General features: G+C 27.3%; 1 protein-coding gene across 2 annotated transcripts in view; it reads right to left on the bottom strand.

Annotated features, from left to right (window-relative positions):
• The window catches only part of LOC127178374 (mannosyl-oligosaccharide 1,2-alpha-mannosidase IA), a 292115-nt gene that overhangs the window by 29862 nt on the left and 241600 nt on the right, over positions 1-20653 (bottom strand). For both annotated transcript variants that reach the window (XM_051131220.1, XM_051131219.1), the window contains exon 5: positions 2805-2899. In XM_051131220.1, coding sequence (XP_050987177.1) covers positions 2805-2899 — 95 coding nt within the window. The remainder of the gene's footprint in view (positions 1-2804; positions 2900-20653) is intronic.

Here is a 20653-nt window from a genome sequence, read left to right on the forward strand (position 1 = left end):
TATGAGATTTACACTGTCAATTTTTGCTTCTTGTGCAAATAGATCTTTTTGAGGATGTTTAGTTATTTGTACTGGAAAACCAGACAAAAATACTGATTAAAACGTACTTTTGAAGTGTATTTGTTTGTGTGCAACTATGTAAATATTTGAAGAGCAGTTTGAACAGTACATCCAGAGCATTTTATCCTTTGTTTTGATTACATGCCATTAAAATTTAATCTGTTGTTTAAAAAGGAACTGCTTCTGCTTCTGTTTACGCTGCAGGTCTCACTCCTGCCGAATTACAAAAAAAAAAAAAAAACTGAAGAGAGAAAACATGGAAAGAGAGAGAGCGAGATGCTGAATGAACTCTGAAATGAACCGCTCCAGATTTCGGGTTTCGCTCTTCCCTGCAGGATTGGTTCGGTGAAACTGTGGAACTAATTCACAAGATTATTTGTGTCTGGTTCTCATTGTGAGAGCGAGCTACGCACCGCTTCCCTTCTGAAGCAACGATCAATAGCGCAGTCGTCTCGGGAGGAAGAGGAAAGTGAGAAAACTTTTGTCGGGAAAAACCAACTGAAACCGGCACAAAACAACTAAGAGTTCGTTAAACAAAAGGCAGAAAGAGTTCACTGGTGGGAGAAATGACTTAAACCGATTTAATCAGTCTTTGTTGGGGTTAAAAAAACAGAAGCTGAGCACATGCTTATAACAAAAGAAAAAAATGGTAATTTTTGAAGGAAATTAATGCACATTTACTTTTGGAAGCCTTGAAACATGCATATGATGCTGCAATGAATTTGACCAATAATAATGTAAACTTTAAAAAAATTCAGATTTTTAAAATGTTTTTTAAAGAAGTGTCTTCTGCTCACAGAGGTTGCATTTATTTGATGAAAAATACAGTAAAACAGTACTTTTGTGAAATATTATTACAATATAAAGTAACTGCTTTGTGAACAAATTTATTCCTGTGATCAAAGCTAAATTTTCAGCATCATTTATATTTGTTCATTTTGCAGACGCAAAACTTGTACGTGTGTATTTATGATTAAGATTTATTGTAACCGATAATTGATAAATAATAATTATATAATTATAAAACATTATAAAGTACTAAAAATAAATGTCAAAATAGTTATAATATAATAACAATATAATTAATATATAATTAATATAATTGCAATAATATGATATACTATATTAGAATTAAGTAATTATAAATATTTGACTATAAATAAATATTAAGTGCCATAAATAGTATATATATATATATATATATATATATATATATATATATATATATAATATTTTATCTCAGCATAAAATAAAAAATGTTATTTATTTATAAGAATTATTATAATTAAAAAGTATTATTATTATTATTATTATATAGTTGTAAAATAAAAAAATATAGTTAATATAATTATATTTTATAGTACACATATGTTTGTGTGTAATTATAAATATTACTATAAATAAATATTAAGTACTATAAATATTGCAATATTTATATTTTTATATATGTATTTTGTTCATGATTTATTATAATTCAAACATGCCTTTTACTATAAATATTGAAATATTAATACTATATACACGTGTGTGTTTATATGTATATGTGTGTATTTATTTATATAAATTGTAAGATTTATTATAATTATATTATTATTAAATAAATGCATTATTAAATTCAATATATTATAATTATGTAATTATTCATATTTTACTGTAAATAAATATTAAGTACTATAAATAGTATATTTATATTTACATTTATTTTATCTAATTTCTTATCTCAGCATAAAATAAAAACTTATTTATTTATAAGATAACAATTATAAAATTATAAGTTTACAATTATAAAACAAAAAAATGTAAAATATACTATATAATATTTTATAGTACACACGTCTTTGAGTAATTATAAATATTACGAATATTATGAATAAATATTAAGTACTATAAATATTACAATATTACAATACATATATTATAATTATTATAATTATTATTATAATTATAATAAACATATTTTTCTACTACACATAAATATTAAATTAATTGTGCTTGCCAGATATAGTAGCTTTGTTAGCTTTTTCTCCTATCAAGACATATCAACATGCAATGCACAATGCAAAAAACAGGCTGCACTTATTAATGCAGAATTTTTTATTATGATTTTGGGGTGAACTTATTGACTGCATTATCAAAATATTCAGCAGCACAATTGTTTTCAACATTGCTAATAATCATAAATGTTTCTTGAGCAGCAAATCAGCATATTAGAATGATTTCTGAAGGACCATGTGACACTGAAGACTGGAGTAATGATGCTGAAAATTCAGCTTTGATCACAGAAATAAATTACATTTTAACAGATATTCACATGCAAAACATCTATTTGAAATTGTAAAAATATTTCACATTTTTACAGTTTTTATTGTATTTTTAATCAAATAAATGCAGTCTTGGTGAGCAGGACGCTGACCGGTAGTAAACGTCATACGAGTGCGTTGGCGGTGACGTGTGTTTTCAGTCTGTGCCATCATGACTAACCTGAGCGCCACACCAGAGCCCTGTTTCTCCCAGCCCATCTGTGGGACCGGCTCCTGTTACTCATCTAACTGGAATTAGCGTGAGAATCAGTTAATTAAATTTGCCTGCAGCTGTCAGAGCGAGCTGGTGGGCTAATGGAAGCCAGGTGGGCGGCACGAGTGCCAGAAAGCGTCTCTTTCTCTCAGAAAGCGAGGAAGAAAGGCTAATATTTGAGACATATGGCTTTGTGAATGGAAGACGGTGAAGCTGTGTCAGATGCTCACCTGCCCAGGTTAATGACTCCTCTGGGAATGCCGGTGGGCGTGTTGAAGGCGGGTAACAACTTCTCGCCCAGCTCCACCACCTTCTGCTTAAATATCTGAAAGACAAAACAGAAGAGCAAACTGTTAACTACTATTGCACTGAATACACATCAGTGAAAGTGTTTCCTCACAATCACACATGCACACACTTTCTCAGCACTCATGCATTTAAAGAGCTCGTCTATCTGTGTTTCCTCCCATGCAGTCCATTTATAATGCTAGTCAGGTTTCTTGCACCAAAACAGTCAGATACATGGGTTCAGTACATCAACTGATAAAAATTTGTCAGTGATGCTTTTTGAACTAAATTACTACTTTTATTCATTAAGGATGCATTAATTTGATCAAAAGATTTCTACTTCCAGTATATGCTGTTCTACAATGGCGTTTTCGTGCTATGTTAAAAAAAAAAAAAAAAAAAAATCTAAGATCGCAAGATTAAAGTCGCAATATTTTGAGAATAAAATCGAAATTTTGAGAATAAAGTCGAAATATTTCGAGAATAAAGTTGAAATACTACGAGATTAAAGTCAAAATACTACAAGAATAAAGTTGAAATACTACATGAATAAAGTCTAAATATTTCTAGAATAAAGTCAAAATAGTTCGAGAATAAAGTCAAAATAATAAAAGATTAAAGTTGAAATACTATGAGAATAAAGTAAAAATATTTAGACAATAAAGTCGAAATATTTCTAGAATAAAGTCGCAATATTTCAAGAATAAATTCGAAATATTTCAAGAATAAAGTCAAAATATTTCGACAATAAAGCCAAAATACTACGATAAAGTCGAAATACTACAAGAATAAAGTTGACATATTTCTAGAATAAAGTCAAAATATTTCGAGAACAAAGTCTTAATACTGCAAGAATAAAGTCGAAATATTTTGAGAATAAAGTTGAAATATTGCAAGAATAAAGTTGAAATACCACAAAAATAAATTTGAAATACTACAAGAATTATTTTGACTTTATTCTCAAAATATGTTGAGTTTATTCTCATAATTTCGACTTTATTTGCGAAATATTTTGATTGTATTCTCAAAATACCACGACTTTAATCTCGTTATTTTAGATTTTGTTTTTTAATGTGGCACTAAAACGCCATTTTACTGTTCTTTTGAACATTCTATTCATCGAATAATCCTGAAAAATAAAATGTATCACCTTTTCCACAAAAATATGAAGCAGCACAATTGTTTTCAACATTGATAATAATCAGAAATGTTTCTTGAGCAGCAAATCAACATATCAGAATGATTTCTGAAGGATCATGTGACATTGAAGACTGGAGTAATGATGCTGAAAATGCAGATTTGATCACAGAAATAAATTACACTTTACTAAATATTCACATAGAAAAGAGTTTTTTTAAATTGTAAAAATATTTCACAATTTTCCTGATTTTACTATATTTTTACTCAAATAATTGCAGCCTAAAACATTTGAAAAAATCTCACCATGAGTATGCAAAAAAATGCAATGATAAATATTTCCAAAATACTGTTGTCGCATAAATTATTAGAATAATAAAAAAACATAGTGGATATTTAACATTTTTTAAACAATCTGTGTCAAAATAAGAACAATAAATACTCTTTAAATAAGAAAAAATAAAATGATTTTGGCTGTGCGGGGTGGAGAAAACTCACAGTAGAGCTTATTGTCAGTTCATATTTCAAGTGCAACTCCAACGTTTATAAAATCCCCCCAAAACTTATGGACTTTCAAACTTCCTTGAACCCAAACAAACCAGGTTAACATCCATTCAGTGCCAACATCTTCTGTGACAAGGTCATCTTCAAAACTGAATTAAACTGCGGCAGAACGAAACCCAGAGCAGAACATTGAGATCTCAAGACGTGTTTTTAACGATCATGACAGCAAGAACACATAAAGATGGCTGGAAATACGGCTGGGGACGCAGATATTTCTCTCTGAGCTCTTTTTAGTGGTGCTCGCTGAGGCAAACGTCACTATTATTGCTACGATTTAGGCTGAGGGATTTGAACAAACCTCTAAAAATCTCTAAAAGTATTAAACTAGAGTGTAACTCATCCCATATCAGACTTAAGATTTTCACCTGGTGAGCAATAAAACAGGTGTAAAAAATCCCGTAGACTTGTATTGAAGGACTAACCGAGTCACAGGACTTTTCTCACTTGATACATCATATTTTGTTTTTATTTCTGAGTTGAGAACGAGTTTTCAGTCTGTATTTAATATGACGCAATAAATGAACTGTGAACCACAAAATAACGTCTGAATTGAATTTTTAGTGAATCAAATCATTCACTGAAACCATTGGAGTCTGATTACTGAACGAATGATTCAATATAGTTCAAAAGTATTTGATTCAGTCTGAAGAATCATTCACAGAACTGAATCAATACGAAGGAATCAACGCTAATGAATCACACTGAAGTTATTATTATTTTCAGTTAAGCAAGTTTTGAATCAGTATCAATATTATATAACTTTGTGTCATTAATGATGCACATTTTCTGATATTAAACAGAACGACTGCATTAGTAACTTACAGTTTAGAAACAATATTCCTGGTTCCCTAAAACAAAAATAGTTTCTAACAAAATAGAAATGTGCATCTCTGAGCAACGCACTGTATGAGTGGGTGGTGTTTAGTTTCTGAATCAGTTAAAGAAATGATTCAATGACTCAATCATACACAGTCAATTGTTTTGTTCATGAATCAGCATGAGTGAATCGGGTATGTGAATGAATCAATGACTCGTTCGTGAAGATATTGCTGCTAACTACTGGCGTAACTATGTAACAAAGAAATAAAAGAAAAAAGATTAAATGAAAAAATGTAATAAATTTTAAAAATAATGTAAAGTAATGTGAAGTTGCATTAAATGAAACGTGAAATCGTAAGAAAGATTAAATAGTATTTTCTTGTTAAACATACTATAATAATCTTACGTTTTATTACAACTTACACTTTATTTTAAAATTTTCAGTAATTTTTTTGACTGAAAATGTTTTTTTTTTTAATTTTTTACTTCATTACTTCACTTATTTTTAAATATTTTTAAAGAAGTTTCTTCTGCTCACCAAATCTGCATCTATTTGATCCGAAGTACAGCAAAAACAGTAAAATTTTGAAATATTTTTATTATTTAAAATAACTGTTTTCCATTTGTATATATATTTAAAAATGTAGTTTATTCCTGTGATTTCAAAGCTGAATTTTTTGCATCATTACTCCAGTCACGTGATCCTTCAGAAATCATTCTAAAATTCTGATTTGCTGCTCAAAAAACATTTATTATTATTATTAAGTTGAAAACAGCTGAGTAGAATTTTCTCAGGTTTCTTTGATGAATAGAAAGTTCAAAACAGCATTTATCTGAAACAGAAATCTTTTGTAACATTACAAATGCCTGTATCATCACTTTTGCTCCATTTAAAACATGCTTGCTAAATAAAAGTATTAATTTCTATCATTTCTCCAAGCTTTTGAATGGTATAGTGTATAATGCTATAAAAGCTTTTTATTTCAGATAAATGCTGATCTTTGGATTTTTCTATTCATCAAAGAATTCTGAAAAAAAAATGTACTTAATTGTTTTAAATATTGATAATAATAATAAATATTTCTTGAACAGCAAATCAGAATATTAGAACGATTTCAAGACTGGAGTAATGATGCTGAAAATTCAGCTTTGATCGCAGGAATAAATTACATTTAAAATATATTTAAACAGAAATCAGTTATTTTAAATAGTAAAAATATTTCAAAATTGTGCTCTCTTTGCCGTACTTTGAATCAAATAAATGCAGGCTTGATGAGCAGAAAAGACTTCTTTTAAAAAACATAAAAAGTGTTACTGTTCAAAAACTTTTGACTGGTAGCGTTTTTTATTTCAGCTAGTTGCCAAGGCAAATTTTCCCATTTTTTGTTTAATTTCAAGTACTAAAATAACTGAAATTAAATTAAACGAATAGATAAAAATGAATAAAAACTATACAGATATAAAAAAACGATTTAAAATGACAAAAACACAAAAAAAATACAAAAAATGCAACTAAAAATAAAGTAAAAACAGAAAAGTGAAAACACACACACACACACACACACACACACACACAGAGACATATGTATTTCCCTAATCCAAAAAACAAATTTGAGATTGTGGATGGTCATTGAGAGCAGAGTTTTTGTCGCCAGCAGAAGGTCAAACTTCAGTCTCAAAAGCGCTGGGCTCTAGAGAGTCATACTGTGGCCTCTGCTAGAATGAGGGCAGCACATCTCCTGGTTAATGCATTTGTGCAGCGCGAAATGAGGGCTGAGATGAGAAGGACAGGAGAAGAGCAACCTGATTGGCCCCCTGCACTCGTATCAGAGAGATCACTAATGACCCATAGCTGGAGACACCGACTCCAGCAGAATCATATCTGACAGACTTCACCTGCCAGAATAAAACACACTACCAGAGCAACCAATAATGAAACCTCTGTCATTATTTACTCGCACCTCGTGTCGCTCCAAAAGCATGCATGCATTACTGTCTTCCATGAAGCACAAAATGAGATGTTGTGAAATAATAATAAAGCATCATAAAAACAATGCATATGAGATGCACTACATTAAAAAAAAATAGGTTAAGGATTTACTTTGAAACTATTTTAACTTAAAAAAAATGTCAAGTAACACTCAATGAAATGTGAAATTAAGAGTAGAAAGATGAAATAGTATTTTCTTGTAAAACATACTTTTATATACTTAGTTTATATTACAAGTTATGCTTTATTTAAAACTTAGAATTTTTTTTTTTTCAGTGTATATTAACCCTCTTCAGTAATTTTTCGACCAAAACAAAAAGAAATTGTTTTTTTTTTTTTTTACTTCATCAGAATAGTATGGAACTTGATAAAGGTTTTGGCACTTTCAGTGGGCAATAAAATAAAATAAAATAAAATAAAATAAAATAAAATAAAATAAAATAAAATAAAATAAAATAAAATAAAATAAAATAAAATAAAATAAAATAAAATAAAATAAAAATGAGATATTATAAAATAAAATATAAAACACCTTATGCTTTATTTACAACTTTGAAAAATATATTTTTAGTGTATATTAGCCCACTACAGTCATTTTTTGACCATTGTTTATTATTTTTTATTTTATTTTAATAGAACTTTTTACTTCATCAGAATGGCATGAAACTTGATAAAGATTTTGGCACTTGAAGTGAGCAAAAAAAATAAAAAAAATAAATTAAATAAAAAAAAAATAAAATAAAAAATAAATAAAATAAGAAAAAACAATAAAATGTAATAAAATAAAAATGAGATATTATAAAATAAAATAAAGTATAAAACACCTTATGCTTTATTTACAACTTTGAAAATTGAAAATTGTCATTTTTTGACCAATGTTTTTTTTTTTTTTATTTTATTTCTTTGTATAGAATTTGTAACTTCATACTTCATTTTTTCAACCAAAAACTTTTTTTACAGGGGATTTTTTTTTTTTTTTTAATTTTGTAAATGTTTTGGCACGTGATGTGGGCAAAAATAAATAAATAAAAATAAAATAAAATAAAATAAAATAAAATAAATATTATAAATGATTAAAAAAGGTACCATAAAATCCCCTAAAAGACAAAATATTAAATGAAAAACATGAACTAAAATACAACACTCTAATTCCACTGACATAATAATAATAAAAAAAGAGTCTTGCGAGTAGAACCAGAGCCTTCAGATAAAACATAGTATGTAATCTTTATTTTTTAGGCTTAAATGTCAGTCTGTTCCTCACACACAGTTACTGTATGAGTTCAGAAGACTTGGAATATAACGCATTCAACAGATGGACTACTTTAATACTAATTTTTAGTGCATTTAGGTCATTTTTGGAGTAAAAAACTCTCAACGTATGTAAATAATGACAGAAATCTCATTCTGAGTAAACCTCTCCTTTAATTGCCATGATATCTGACAGCAGGAACCTGAGCGTTGTGGGAAATGTGCAGTATTGATCCAAGACAGCAGCAGACAGCACGAACATTTCACTTTCAGTCTGAACACAAAAAACCCACAATCCTCTCCAGCGCAGACATCCAATTGCGAAAGAAAAACAGAAACGGAAACAAAGAAACTCCAGCCTGGAGTTAATATTTAATTTTCATCTGGCGAAACACGCTCAGGAGGAAACGCGGCTTTTGGGGTCATGACCTTTGACCTCTGCGGGAAATCTCTTTAATTCGCTGTAGAGCAGCAGAGACATTTTCGACTTCATTACTGGATGCTTATGCACAGCTCAGCAGCTGGAAATGACTTTTTAAAGGCCATTTACTGCTGAATAACATTAGACTGAAGGCTTCACCTCCTGAAAACAAACAGCGGCGGAAGATAAAGCCGTAAATGATCAGCTCCCGCGAGGAATGACTGATGGAAGCCGCGAATGTATTAGCTGAATAAACGCACAGGACCCTGGGACGTCATTTAGACGCTGCTGCGCATATAACGCTGTGGATAATACGAAAACACAAGCAGCTTGGTGAAACGTCCACACCTTAATGATGTGGAGCAAAGAAAATGGAAAATGGATCAAACAGAGTTGTTTATGCAGTACTGACATTAGTAATGAAAAACAACGATTGCTTTCTGACTTTATTAAAAGTTCATTTAAAAGTAATTCAGGCTGTCCATAAAGGAGACAAGACATACAACAAAACACATTAATGCAGTTCAAAACTTCAGCTTGGGTTATTTCCCTATAGAAAAATAGCTGAATTGTTGTTAAGAATATGTAAGAAATATCATAAATAAAAGAAACACAATAAACTACCTGTTATAAGTCAATAATGGTTAACATTAAGAATTACATAATAATAATAATAATAATAATAATAATTAACAATTAATACAAATAAGTTGTAAATGTATTTAAGTAATTAATAAAAAAAAAAATATATATATATATATATAGCTTTTAATTCATTTAAATTTGTATAATAAGAAAATGAATATTCTTATATTAATATTATTAAAATTATTATTACAAAATTATTACATTTCTTGATTATTATTACATAACATATTTGTACATACAAGTATATAAACATATATAACAATATAAAATAATATATTGAATATATAATACAATTTTACATATAGGAACACATTTAACAATAAAATAATAAAATATAACATATTAATATAAAAATTGTTAGGAATATATATTAAATATTATATAGAAACAAAAACATTTCTATGACCTGACAGAATAAAATCACTGTTAATATTTCAATAATATTAATAGTTAACATCAAGAATTACATAATAATAATAACAATAATATAAAACAATTAATACAAACAAGTTTAAATTTTTAAGTTATTTATTTAATTTAAAATGTGTAACATATAAATCATAAAACATAATGTGTGCATATATATATATATATATATATATACACACACACACACAGTGCCATTCACTAATATTGGCACCCTTGGTAAATATGAGCAAAGACGGTTATGAAAATAAATCTGCTTCGTTTATCTTTATGATCTTACATTCAAAAAATTCACAAAATGCTAACCTTTCATTGAATAAAACAATTAAAAGTGGGGGGAAACTTACGTTATGAAATAAATGTTTTTCTCATATGCATGTTGGGCACAATTATTGGCACCCTTAGAAATTATAATGAGTAAAATATCTCTGAAGAATATTCCCATTCATATTTGCATTTATTTAGCACACTAGAATGACTAGGAGTATGATATTGTCCAGCAATAACTTGCTGTTTCACAGGATTATAAATATGAGGAGCACAAAGGCCAAATTTCCTTAATCATCCAGCACAAGGAATAAAACCAAATAATATAGTTCTGATGTGCAGAACAAGATTGTTGAGCTTCACAAAATAGAAAGTGGCTGTAAGAAAAGAGCTAAAGCATTGAAAATCCCAATTTCCATCATTAGGACAATAATTAAGAATTCCAATCAACTAAAGATGTTACAAATCTGCCTGGAAAAGGATGTGTGTCTATATCGTCCTAATGCATGGTGAGGAGGAGAGTTTAAGTGTCCAAAGACTCTCCAAGGATCACAGTAGGAGAATTGCAGAGATTAGTTGAGTCTTGGGCCCAAAAGACTAAAAAAAAAAAAAATTCAAACAGCCCCTACGTCACCACATGTTGTTCAGGAGGGTTTTAAGAAAAATCCTCCTTGCTCATCCAAAAACAAACTCCAGCATATTGAGTTGTCAGACACAACCTGAATTTCAAATGGGAATGGCTTCTGTGGTCAGATGAAACTAAAAAAAAGAGCTTTCTGGCAGCAAACACTTAAGATAGGTTTGGTACAAAAAGTATCCCATGCCCACGGTTAAATATACTGCTGGATCTGTAATGTTGCTTGTTTAAAAAGTACAGTGTTTATTCAAAATATAAATATTTTATAACAATGTAAATTATTTATTATTAACTTTTAATAAACTTTTAATTATTAACTTAATACATCCTTGGTGAATAAAAGTATTAATTTCTTAAAAAAAAAAAAAGAAAGAAACAATAAAAATGTACTGACCCCAAACTTTTGAACGGTAGTGCATATATATATATATATATATATATAATATTAAATATATATAAAATGTGAGGAAATGTAATGATAATGAATGAAAACATAAATATATAAATATTTTCATTATAGATAGGCAGACAATTCCATCCATCAATATATGCAGTAATATGTAATGACAATAAATATATATATTTTTTCTTTTAGATAAATAGATAAAATTTAACATATAATAATTTAACATATTATTATTGATCATTATTATTATTTAAAATTATTTAAAAGTTTCTCCAATGCATGAGAGTATGAAACCGTTGATTTCAGTTTAGTTTCTGTGGTTGATATTGAGTATACTGACAATGTGCTTCTATAAAATACTGTTATGGACTCCACATGAACCTGTCGTATAAGGCGCACTTGACGTTTGAGCGCTACAACATCACACCTTTCCCATCATACCGTTCGAGCCAAGATATATCCTGTGCATTTCACTTTCTCCTTCCCTCACAAGGCCGTCTGACGGATGCTTTTAAGACGGCGGCTCTTTTAACAAGGCTGCAAAAAGGCTGGAGTCAGGCAGACCGTCAGCTTCTATTTCAGAGATTCAGCAAACGCCATGAAGCGTCAACCGCGACTCTCGGCCGCCGAATGATGCTCAGACGAGCCTCGACATGATCACGGCCATTCAGATTCACTAGAACTCATGATGATCTTTAGGAATTTTCATTGTCAACTGGCATCAGAATATAATTTATTTTATTTATTTATCACTAACATATACTGTACATTCATGCAAAATGTGCATCATAATTGTGAAAGCATGAGCAAACAGTTTTCAATCATATTAGATGGACTACAGCATGTTAACTTCCAAAAATTATTTCACAGTGTTTGTATGTGTGTGTGTATGTATACATATTAATAATAATAATAATAATAATAATAATAATAATAATAATAATAATAATAAAATAGGTTAGAGTGACATATATATAAAATGCATATACAATTTTATTAATTACATATAAATTAAATATTATATATATATATATATATATATATATATATATATATATATATATATATATATATATAATAAATTTATAGTCATTCTTTAGGAAAAATATGCCTAAACAAAATCTTAAAAAACCTTAAAAACAAAATCAGTTTACTGGAGAAGAAAAAATGCATAAAATATTGAGAAAATTATTATTAAAGTATAATTAAATAATTCTAAAATATTACATATATCACACAATATCAATATTTGCCACAGTACATTAAACATCCTTAAAACAAAATCAATTTACTGGAGAATAAAAAATGCATAGCATATGAAGAAAATACTACTACTACTACTAATAATAATGGTTTTATTACAGTATTTGTGTGTTTGTATATGTATAGCATATTGTATAATATATATAGTAATGTTTTAAGCAATTTACTGGAGAATAAATAACTGCATGAAATATTAAGACAATTAATAATATATAATAATAATAATAATAATAATAATAATAATAAAATAGTTCAAGGGGTTTAAATTTGAAATATAAAATTAATTATATTCATATATATATATATATGGTCATTCTTTGAAAATATATCCAAACATCCTTAAAAACAAAATCAATTTACTGGAGAAGAAAAAATGCATGAAATATTCAGAAAATTAATAATAATAATAATAATAATAATAATAGTTAACAGAGTTACAATGTGATATATAAAATTAATAATAATAATAATAATAATAATAATATTGTTAAAGGGGTTAAAATGTGATTTTCTCAATTTCCTCTAAATTTTTTCCTCATATATATATATATATATATATATATATATATATATATATATATATATATATACATATATATATACATGATTTGACATGCTAATACCATTTGAAAACTATTGAAAACAGTATTTGTCTTGTGCTCTCATAATTATTATGCAGATTTTCTAGTTTTAGGCAAAAACCTCTCATTTTCTTCTAACTAGAATAGAAACAATTTGCCAACAACAGGGAAAGAAAAACAAACTGAATTCAAAACATGTTCTCTGAAAAACAAATCTTAATATCTCATGCAATATTTTCTTCTCCAGGAAACCGAACTTGTTTTTAGGATGTTTAGATATATATTTTCTGGGGAAAATAATCTCTAAATAAATAAATAAATAACAACCTTTAGCTGTTGCGCGTCTCCTTCAGCGGCTCTAATGGGCGCTGTGCTTCAATGGAGACGCTCTCAGACGTGGTTTTGGAAAAAGGGCACCAAAAATCCACCCAAACTGAATTCCTGTGGGACAACGGCTCGGCTTTTCAATGGAGAGCCGCACTAGACTACAGAATGGAGGAAATGCCAGCGTTCAGAGTTGTTGTGAGCCGCTGATGTGTAATTATGGTTGCTGTATTACAGGCGCGCGACACGACAGAGCTGGTAAAGCCTCGGGGAAACGTTCTGATGACTACAGCACAAACGCCTCACGCACATTACCCATCAGCCTCTTCAGGGCCAAACGTCTGTGGTTTACTCAACAAATACACAGGAAAAAAAATAAGAGAGAAAAGTGACTGGAACAAATAACAACACAGGAAACAGAAGTGAAATATGATTGGTGAGGTTTAAAGAAAGATGCAGCTTGTGCTTTGATTTTCTGAATCCTTTTCATTTTATTTTATGCTTTTTTTAATATCAGTCGCCTAGAGCTACATGATAAATGCTGTTATAAGAGCAACTTCAAAAGATTTTCACCATTCAGCCGTTAAATAAACAATGAAACTCAAAGTTCACGACAAACTGACAAAATAAAAGTTCAGGTTAACTTGAAGAAATTATAACAGAAATATATATTATATATATATTATAATTAATATATTATATATAATATATTTAATATATTAAATAGATTATATATATTATTAATATTATAAAACAATATAAAATAATTAACAATATTATATAAGAATTTGCTAGTAACAATAGTAATAATATTTTAAGGAATATTGTACAACCCAAATATATTTTCATACGTTTAATTTATATAGTTTTACTTAACAAAAATAAAAATGCAATGTTCTGTTCCGTTTTCAATAATAAATTGGTATTAAATCATACAATTAAATCCTGAAAAAATAAAATGAAAAAACACAAAATTTGTGGGAAAATTACATTTATTTATTGAGCCCTAAAAATTATTAATAATTAAAATAAAAAAATTACTATTAAATCATAAAATAAAATCCTAAAACAAATTAAATGAAATAACACACATACCATAAAATGAAAAACACAATTTTCACACATTTGTGGGAAAATAAAATTGATTTATGGGGCCCTAAAAAATTAATAACAATAATAATAAAATGTATTAATATTATACAACATTTTCAATAATGAATTAGTATTAAATCATAAAATAAAATAAAATAATACAACAAAAAACAGAAAATTGGTGAGGAAAATAAAACTGATTTATGGGGTCCTAAATAAATAAATAAGTAAATACGTAAGTAAATAAGTAAAAATAAATAAATAATTATTATTATTATTATTATTATTCAACATTTTCAATAATAAATTAGTATTAAATCATAAAATAAAATTCTGAAAAAATAAAATATAAAACACAAAATTTGTGGGAAAATAAAAAATTATTTATGGGGCCCTAAGAAATGCAAATTAATTATTATAATTATATTATTATTAATATTAATATTAGTTATCATTATTATTATTATTAGTAGTAGTTTTATTATTACAAGTTATGTTTACTTTCATTCTTAAGGTCTAATATACATGTGCAAAGTATTTATTTCCCAAATTAAAGGTAATTAAACATTGTGCTACATATTGATATTGAACACATTTTTATTCTACATAGATAAATCTGCCATGTTTGAGATCAGCTGTAATAACTACATTATATCTAATTATCAGACACTGAGTAAATTCATCATGACCGACTGCAAATAATGCAAATCAGTAACCAAACACTGATGCTTTTAGATGATGCTGAATCCACAGCGCTAGACCAGAAACAAAAATAATACCGAGCGTGGAGCAATGGACGGGTGTGATGGAGAATCAGGATGTTTCCCGCTGGGTTAAAAGTCTGGCATGACTGTCAAAACGACATTTAGAGATGAGAATGAAATATACAAAGATCTCACAGGGAATTTAAGTTAAGATATATTCGGTCTGACCCATTTAAGTGACACATCACGGCGACAGACGTCATTTTTTCAGACATATTGTACACGTGTCTTCTCTATCACACGCTCACAATGTATCTGAACACAGATCTGTGATGCAAAAACAGATATCACACATCAAAACAGTGAAAATGATATTTAGATCATTTTATGTCAGTATCTGCTGTACTGTAATAAAGAGCTCACTGATTTACATTACAAACATCAGAAGATCACTTTTTGCCCATATAAATATCAGCATCTGCAGCAAATAACATGTTTTTGTTCAGTTTGAGTCTCTTTATTTATTTATTTTTGATTTTGTCTAAAGGTTTGATAAACTGCTCTATTTTAAACAAATAATTTTTTCAGTCTTTTCAGATGATTTCATATGTCAAGCTTTACAGGGTTAAAGAAAAATCCTGATAAGCAAAACTGTGACATTTTGAATAAAAGTATATATTTTTTCTTGTGGCTCTGGCCGATTTTTTCACTTGTTTTTCAGTTGTTTATGCTTTAAGGAAATATTTGCCAGTGCAATAAGATAATGGTTTATTATATTATATTATATTATATTATATTATCAGGATTTGTAATGTTTCATATATATATATATATATATATATATATATATATATATATATATATATATATATTGATTACATTTGAAAAAAAATGATTATTAAAGTTTTATCTTAATCCATTTCATTAGACACCATTTTTGATAATAAATTAGTATTAAATCATAAAATAAAATCCTGAAAAAATAATATGGAAAACACAAAATTTGTGTGAAAAATAAAATTGATTTATGGGGCCCTAAATAATAATAATATTATTAATGATAATAATAATAATAACAATTATTATTATTATTATTATTATATTATTTGTTTAATTATTATTAATAAACAAGTTAATTAATAATGTCTACTTTCATTCTTAAGGTCTAACAAACAGGTGCCTGTTACAAATATAGCCTGTTTCTCATTATAAATAAATAACTTACTTACTTACTTACTTACTTACTTAATTAATTAATTAAAATAAAACAAATAAATACTGTATTATATTATATTATATTATATTATATTATATTATATTATATTATATTATATTATATTATATTATTAGATTAGATTAGATTAGATTAGATTAGATTATTATACACACTATACTTAAACTTCCATTCAAAAATTTGGGACGAGAATTTTTATTATTTTTTAATACATATAAACATATTTTTATTTGATTACAGGGAAAAAAGATCAAAGTTTTATCTTAATCCATTTCATTAGACACCATTTTTGATTAAAAAAATAAAATACAATAAAATAAAAATAAAACAAAACTCTCATTATTGTACTGCTTAAGAAAATTCTAACATTATATATATATACTACCGTTCAAAAGTTTGGGGTCAGTAAGACTTGTAATAGTCTTTAAAGAAGTCTCTTATGCTCATCAAGGCTGCATTTATTTGATTAAAAACAGAATTTATTCCTGTGATGAAAAGCTGAATTTTTATCAGCTGTTACTCCAGTCTTAAGTGTCACATGATCCTTCAGAAATCATTCTAATATGCTGATTTATTATTAGAATGATCAATGTTGGATAATATCAACAGTTGTGCTGCCAAATATTTTTGGGAACCTGTGGTTTTGGATTCTTTCATGAATAACGAGTTTAAAAAGTACAGTGTTTATTCAAAATATAAATATTTTATAACAATGTAAATTATTTATTATTAACTTTTAATAAACTTTTAATTATTAACTTAATACATCCTTGGTGAACAAAAGTATTAATTTCTTTAAAAAAAAAAAAAAAAAAAAAAAAAAGAAACAATAAAAATGTACTGACCCCAAACTTTTGAACGGTAGTGTGTATATATATATATATTTTTTTATTTGACCAAAGTCTAATCCAATTAAAATCAATGTTAAAATCCCTTCCCATACGTTTTACACTTAAACAAATAAATACAGTATTTGATCCTGGACAACAAAAAGTATCATGGGTATATTAGTAGCAATAGCCAAAAATACATTGTATGGGTCAAAATGATCGATTTTTCTTTTATGCCAAAAATCATTAAGATATTAAGTAAAGACCATGTTCCTTGAACATATTTTGTAAATTTCTTACCATAAATATATCAAAACTTAAATTTTGATTAGTAATATGCATTGCTAAGAACTTAATCTGGACAACTTTAAAGGTGATTTTCTCAATATTTAGATTTTTTTGCACCCTCTGATTCCAGATTTTCAATTAGTTGTATCTCTGCCAAATATTGTCGTATCCTAACAAACCATACATCAATGAAAAGCGGATTTAATGAAATAAAATTGATCCTTATGACTGGTTTCGTGGTCCATATGTGTTGTAATTGCAATCATAATTGCAGCTGTCGATCCAGGTAAACCTTTAACAAGCTCCATCTGATGCTGTGAGCGCCTCCTCAGGACTCCATCAGGTTTATTATTGCAGACGGTTGCGCTGTAAAGGGCGAGCGTTGTGTGTCGTGAGAGGAGCAGATATCGCGCAGGTGACGCTCGGCTTTGATGCGGCAGCAGAACAAAGCCACCTCGCCGCACGGATCTATCCGCCGCCTGTTTACCAGCTTGTAAATCTCGAGTCTTTGTTCTCGGTGACGTTCGGTGCATTATTCATGCCGCTACGCTACAGCTGAAACTTTATTTCAGCGCTCGAGAAGAGAATCACATAAATTAGACCAAAAAACCAAACCGGAATGTCAGATATAGACGGATTCTGCTAGTTATGCCTCTTTTCCTGTGATCGTATTACAGAGGATCGCTCGGCGTATTACGACGAGAAAAACATGAGCGGGATCGTAACGCTTCCTTCCCACCTAATTAGCGCTGTGGAGGATGGTATGAGGACGCGCCGGCTAAATGATGCTCCTCTGGGGTGCATTAGATGAGAGATTTTAATGACTGACACACACAGCAACTATAAATCACAGCAGATGATGGTGAATCACACAGAATCTGTTTCTTCTTTTAATGAATGTAAAAACATGGCAAGCACATGTCCAGGTCATGTGTCATGAGAAAATCAAAAGAAAAAGATGAGATAAAAATTACACGTTACATAAAATTAATAGTTTATGTAAAATAAATTCAACACAAAAATATTTTATAAATTATGAAACATTAAAATAATAATATTTATTATACATTTTATTTTTACATAAAGATATATAAAATAATGGAACTGAAGCCTGTTTCTCATTAAATTATTTTGACATTATTGTAATGCATTCAAAAATTTGTTTTAGATTTGTCATTTTCTGACATATTTTAAAAATTACTACAGTGTTGTTATACTGCATTTAATGTATATATACATATATAATTAACTAGAGAGACAGAGAAGCTATTTTTTTTATTAAATTAAAATTATATATATATATAATTATATATATTGTATATATTTAAAATAATATTAATATAATTATTAAACTATAATTTGTTATTATTATTATTATTATTTTTAAACCCACACAATTTTGTATATTAAATACATTAAAATATACACAAAATACTACTAAAAAAAGGAAGAAAAAATCTGATTTTTTTTTCTGACATTTAAAAATTATTACAGTTATTATTACTGTTATACTGTATGTAATGTATATATACATACATAATTACTATAATAACTAGAGTGACAGAGATTTTTTTTTACAAAATGTATATACCTATATACACACACATAATAATATTAATTTAATTATTAAAATTATAGAATTTATTATTACTTTTATTATTATTATATTTTTTAAACACAATTTTGTATATTAAATATATTAAAATATATACAAAATACTACATATACAATATATATTTTTTAAAAAATGAAGAAAAAAATCTTATATCTTAGATTAATCTTAAATCTTAAAATCTTACATATATATTTTTAAATAATATTAATATAATTATTCAGATATACAATTTATTATTATTTTTATTTTTTTTTACACACGCAATTTCATATATTAAATATATTAAAATATATACATAATATAAATATACATATTACACTGTTTTTTTAAAAAAATGTAGAAAAAAACTTATTTTTGCATTTTCTGTATTTTAAAAATTACTACAGTAATGTTATACTGCACTGAATGTATATATACATATACAATTAACTAGAGAGATAGGGAAGATATTTTTTATATTTTACAAAAGTAAAATATATATACATATATACACACACACACACACACACACACACACACACACAATTATTAAATTAATTATTAAATTATATAATAATAATATTATTATCACCATCATCATCATATTTTAACGCACCCATTTTTGTATATTAAATATATTAAAATATAAAATATATATATAATATATATATATATATATATATATATATATATTTACAAATAAATAAATAAAAAAATATATAAAAAATATAAAAAAATATATAAAACATATATATATATATATATATAAATTATATATATATATATATATTTTTTTTTTTTTAATGAAGACAACATTTGATATTTTTCAGATTTTTCTTCTTCCTGACATTCTGAAAAATACTACAGTATTGTTATACTGCATTTTATGTATATATACATATAAAGTAAACATATATACTTATAACCAATATGAAACCATGGTAAATACGACATTTAAAAAAAATTTAAAATACTAATAAGATAATTATTAAATTACATAATTGTTTTTTTAACACACACACACACACACAAATTATTTTGTACAAAATTTTACATATACTATATATTTTAAAAAATTGTCATATTGTGGTAAGACTGGTCATACTGTCTTCCTCACGTATAAACATGCAAGTTAAGTGTTTATTATTTCAAGAATTCGGAAGAGGGTGTTTTTGTGTGACCTTTTGAACTCGTGTAAAACCCGTCAATGAGGTTTTTTCTAGTGCCTGTAATCTACTTCCCTCGAGTTTCCTGCCAAACTACAGGACAGTCAGTTTAAGTCTGAAGTGAAGCTGCGCTCCTCCGATAAACACGC

The sequence above is a fragment of the Labeo rohita genome, chromosome 16 (genome assembly GCF_022985175.1).
Source record: "Labeo rohita strain BAU-BD-2019 chromosome 16, IGBB_LRoh.1.0, whole genome shotgun sequence".
In the NCBI taxonomy this organism is placed as follows: domain Eukaryota; kingdom Metazoa; phylum Chordata; class Actinopteri; order Cypriniformes; family Cyprinidae; genus Labeo; species Labeo rohita.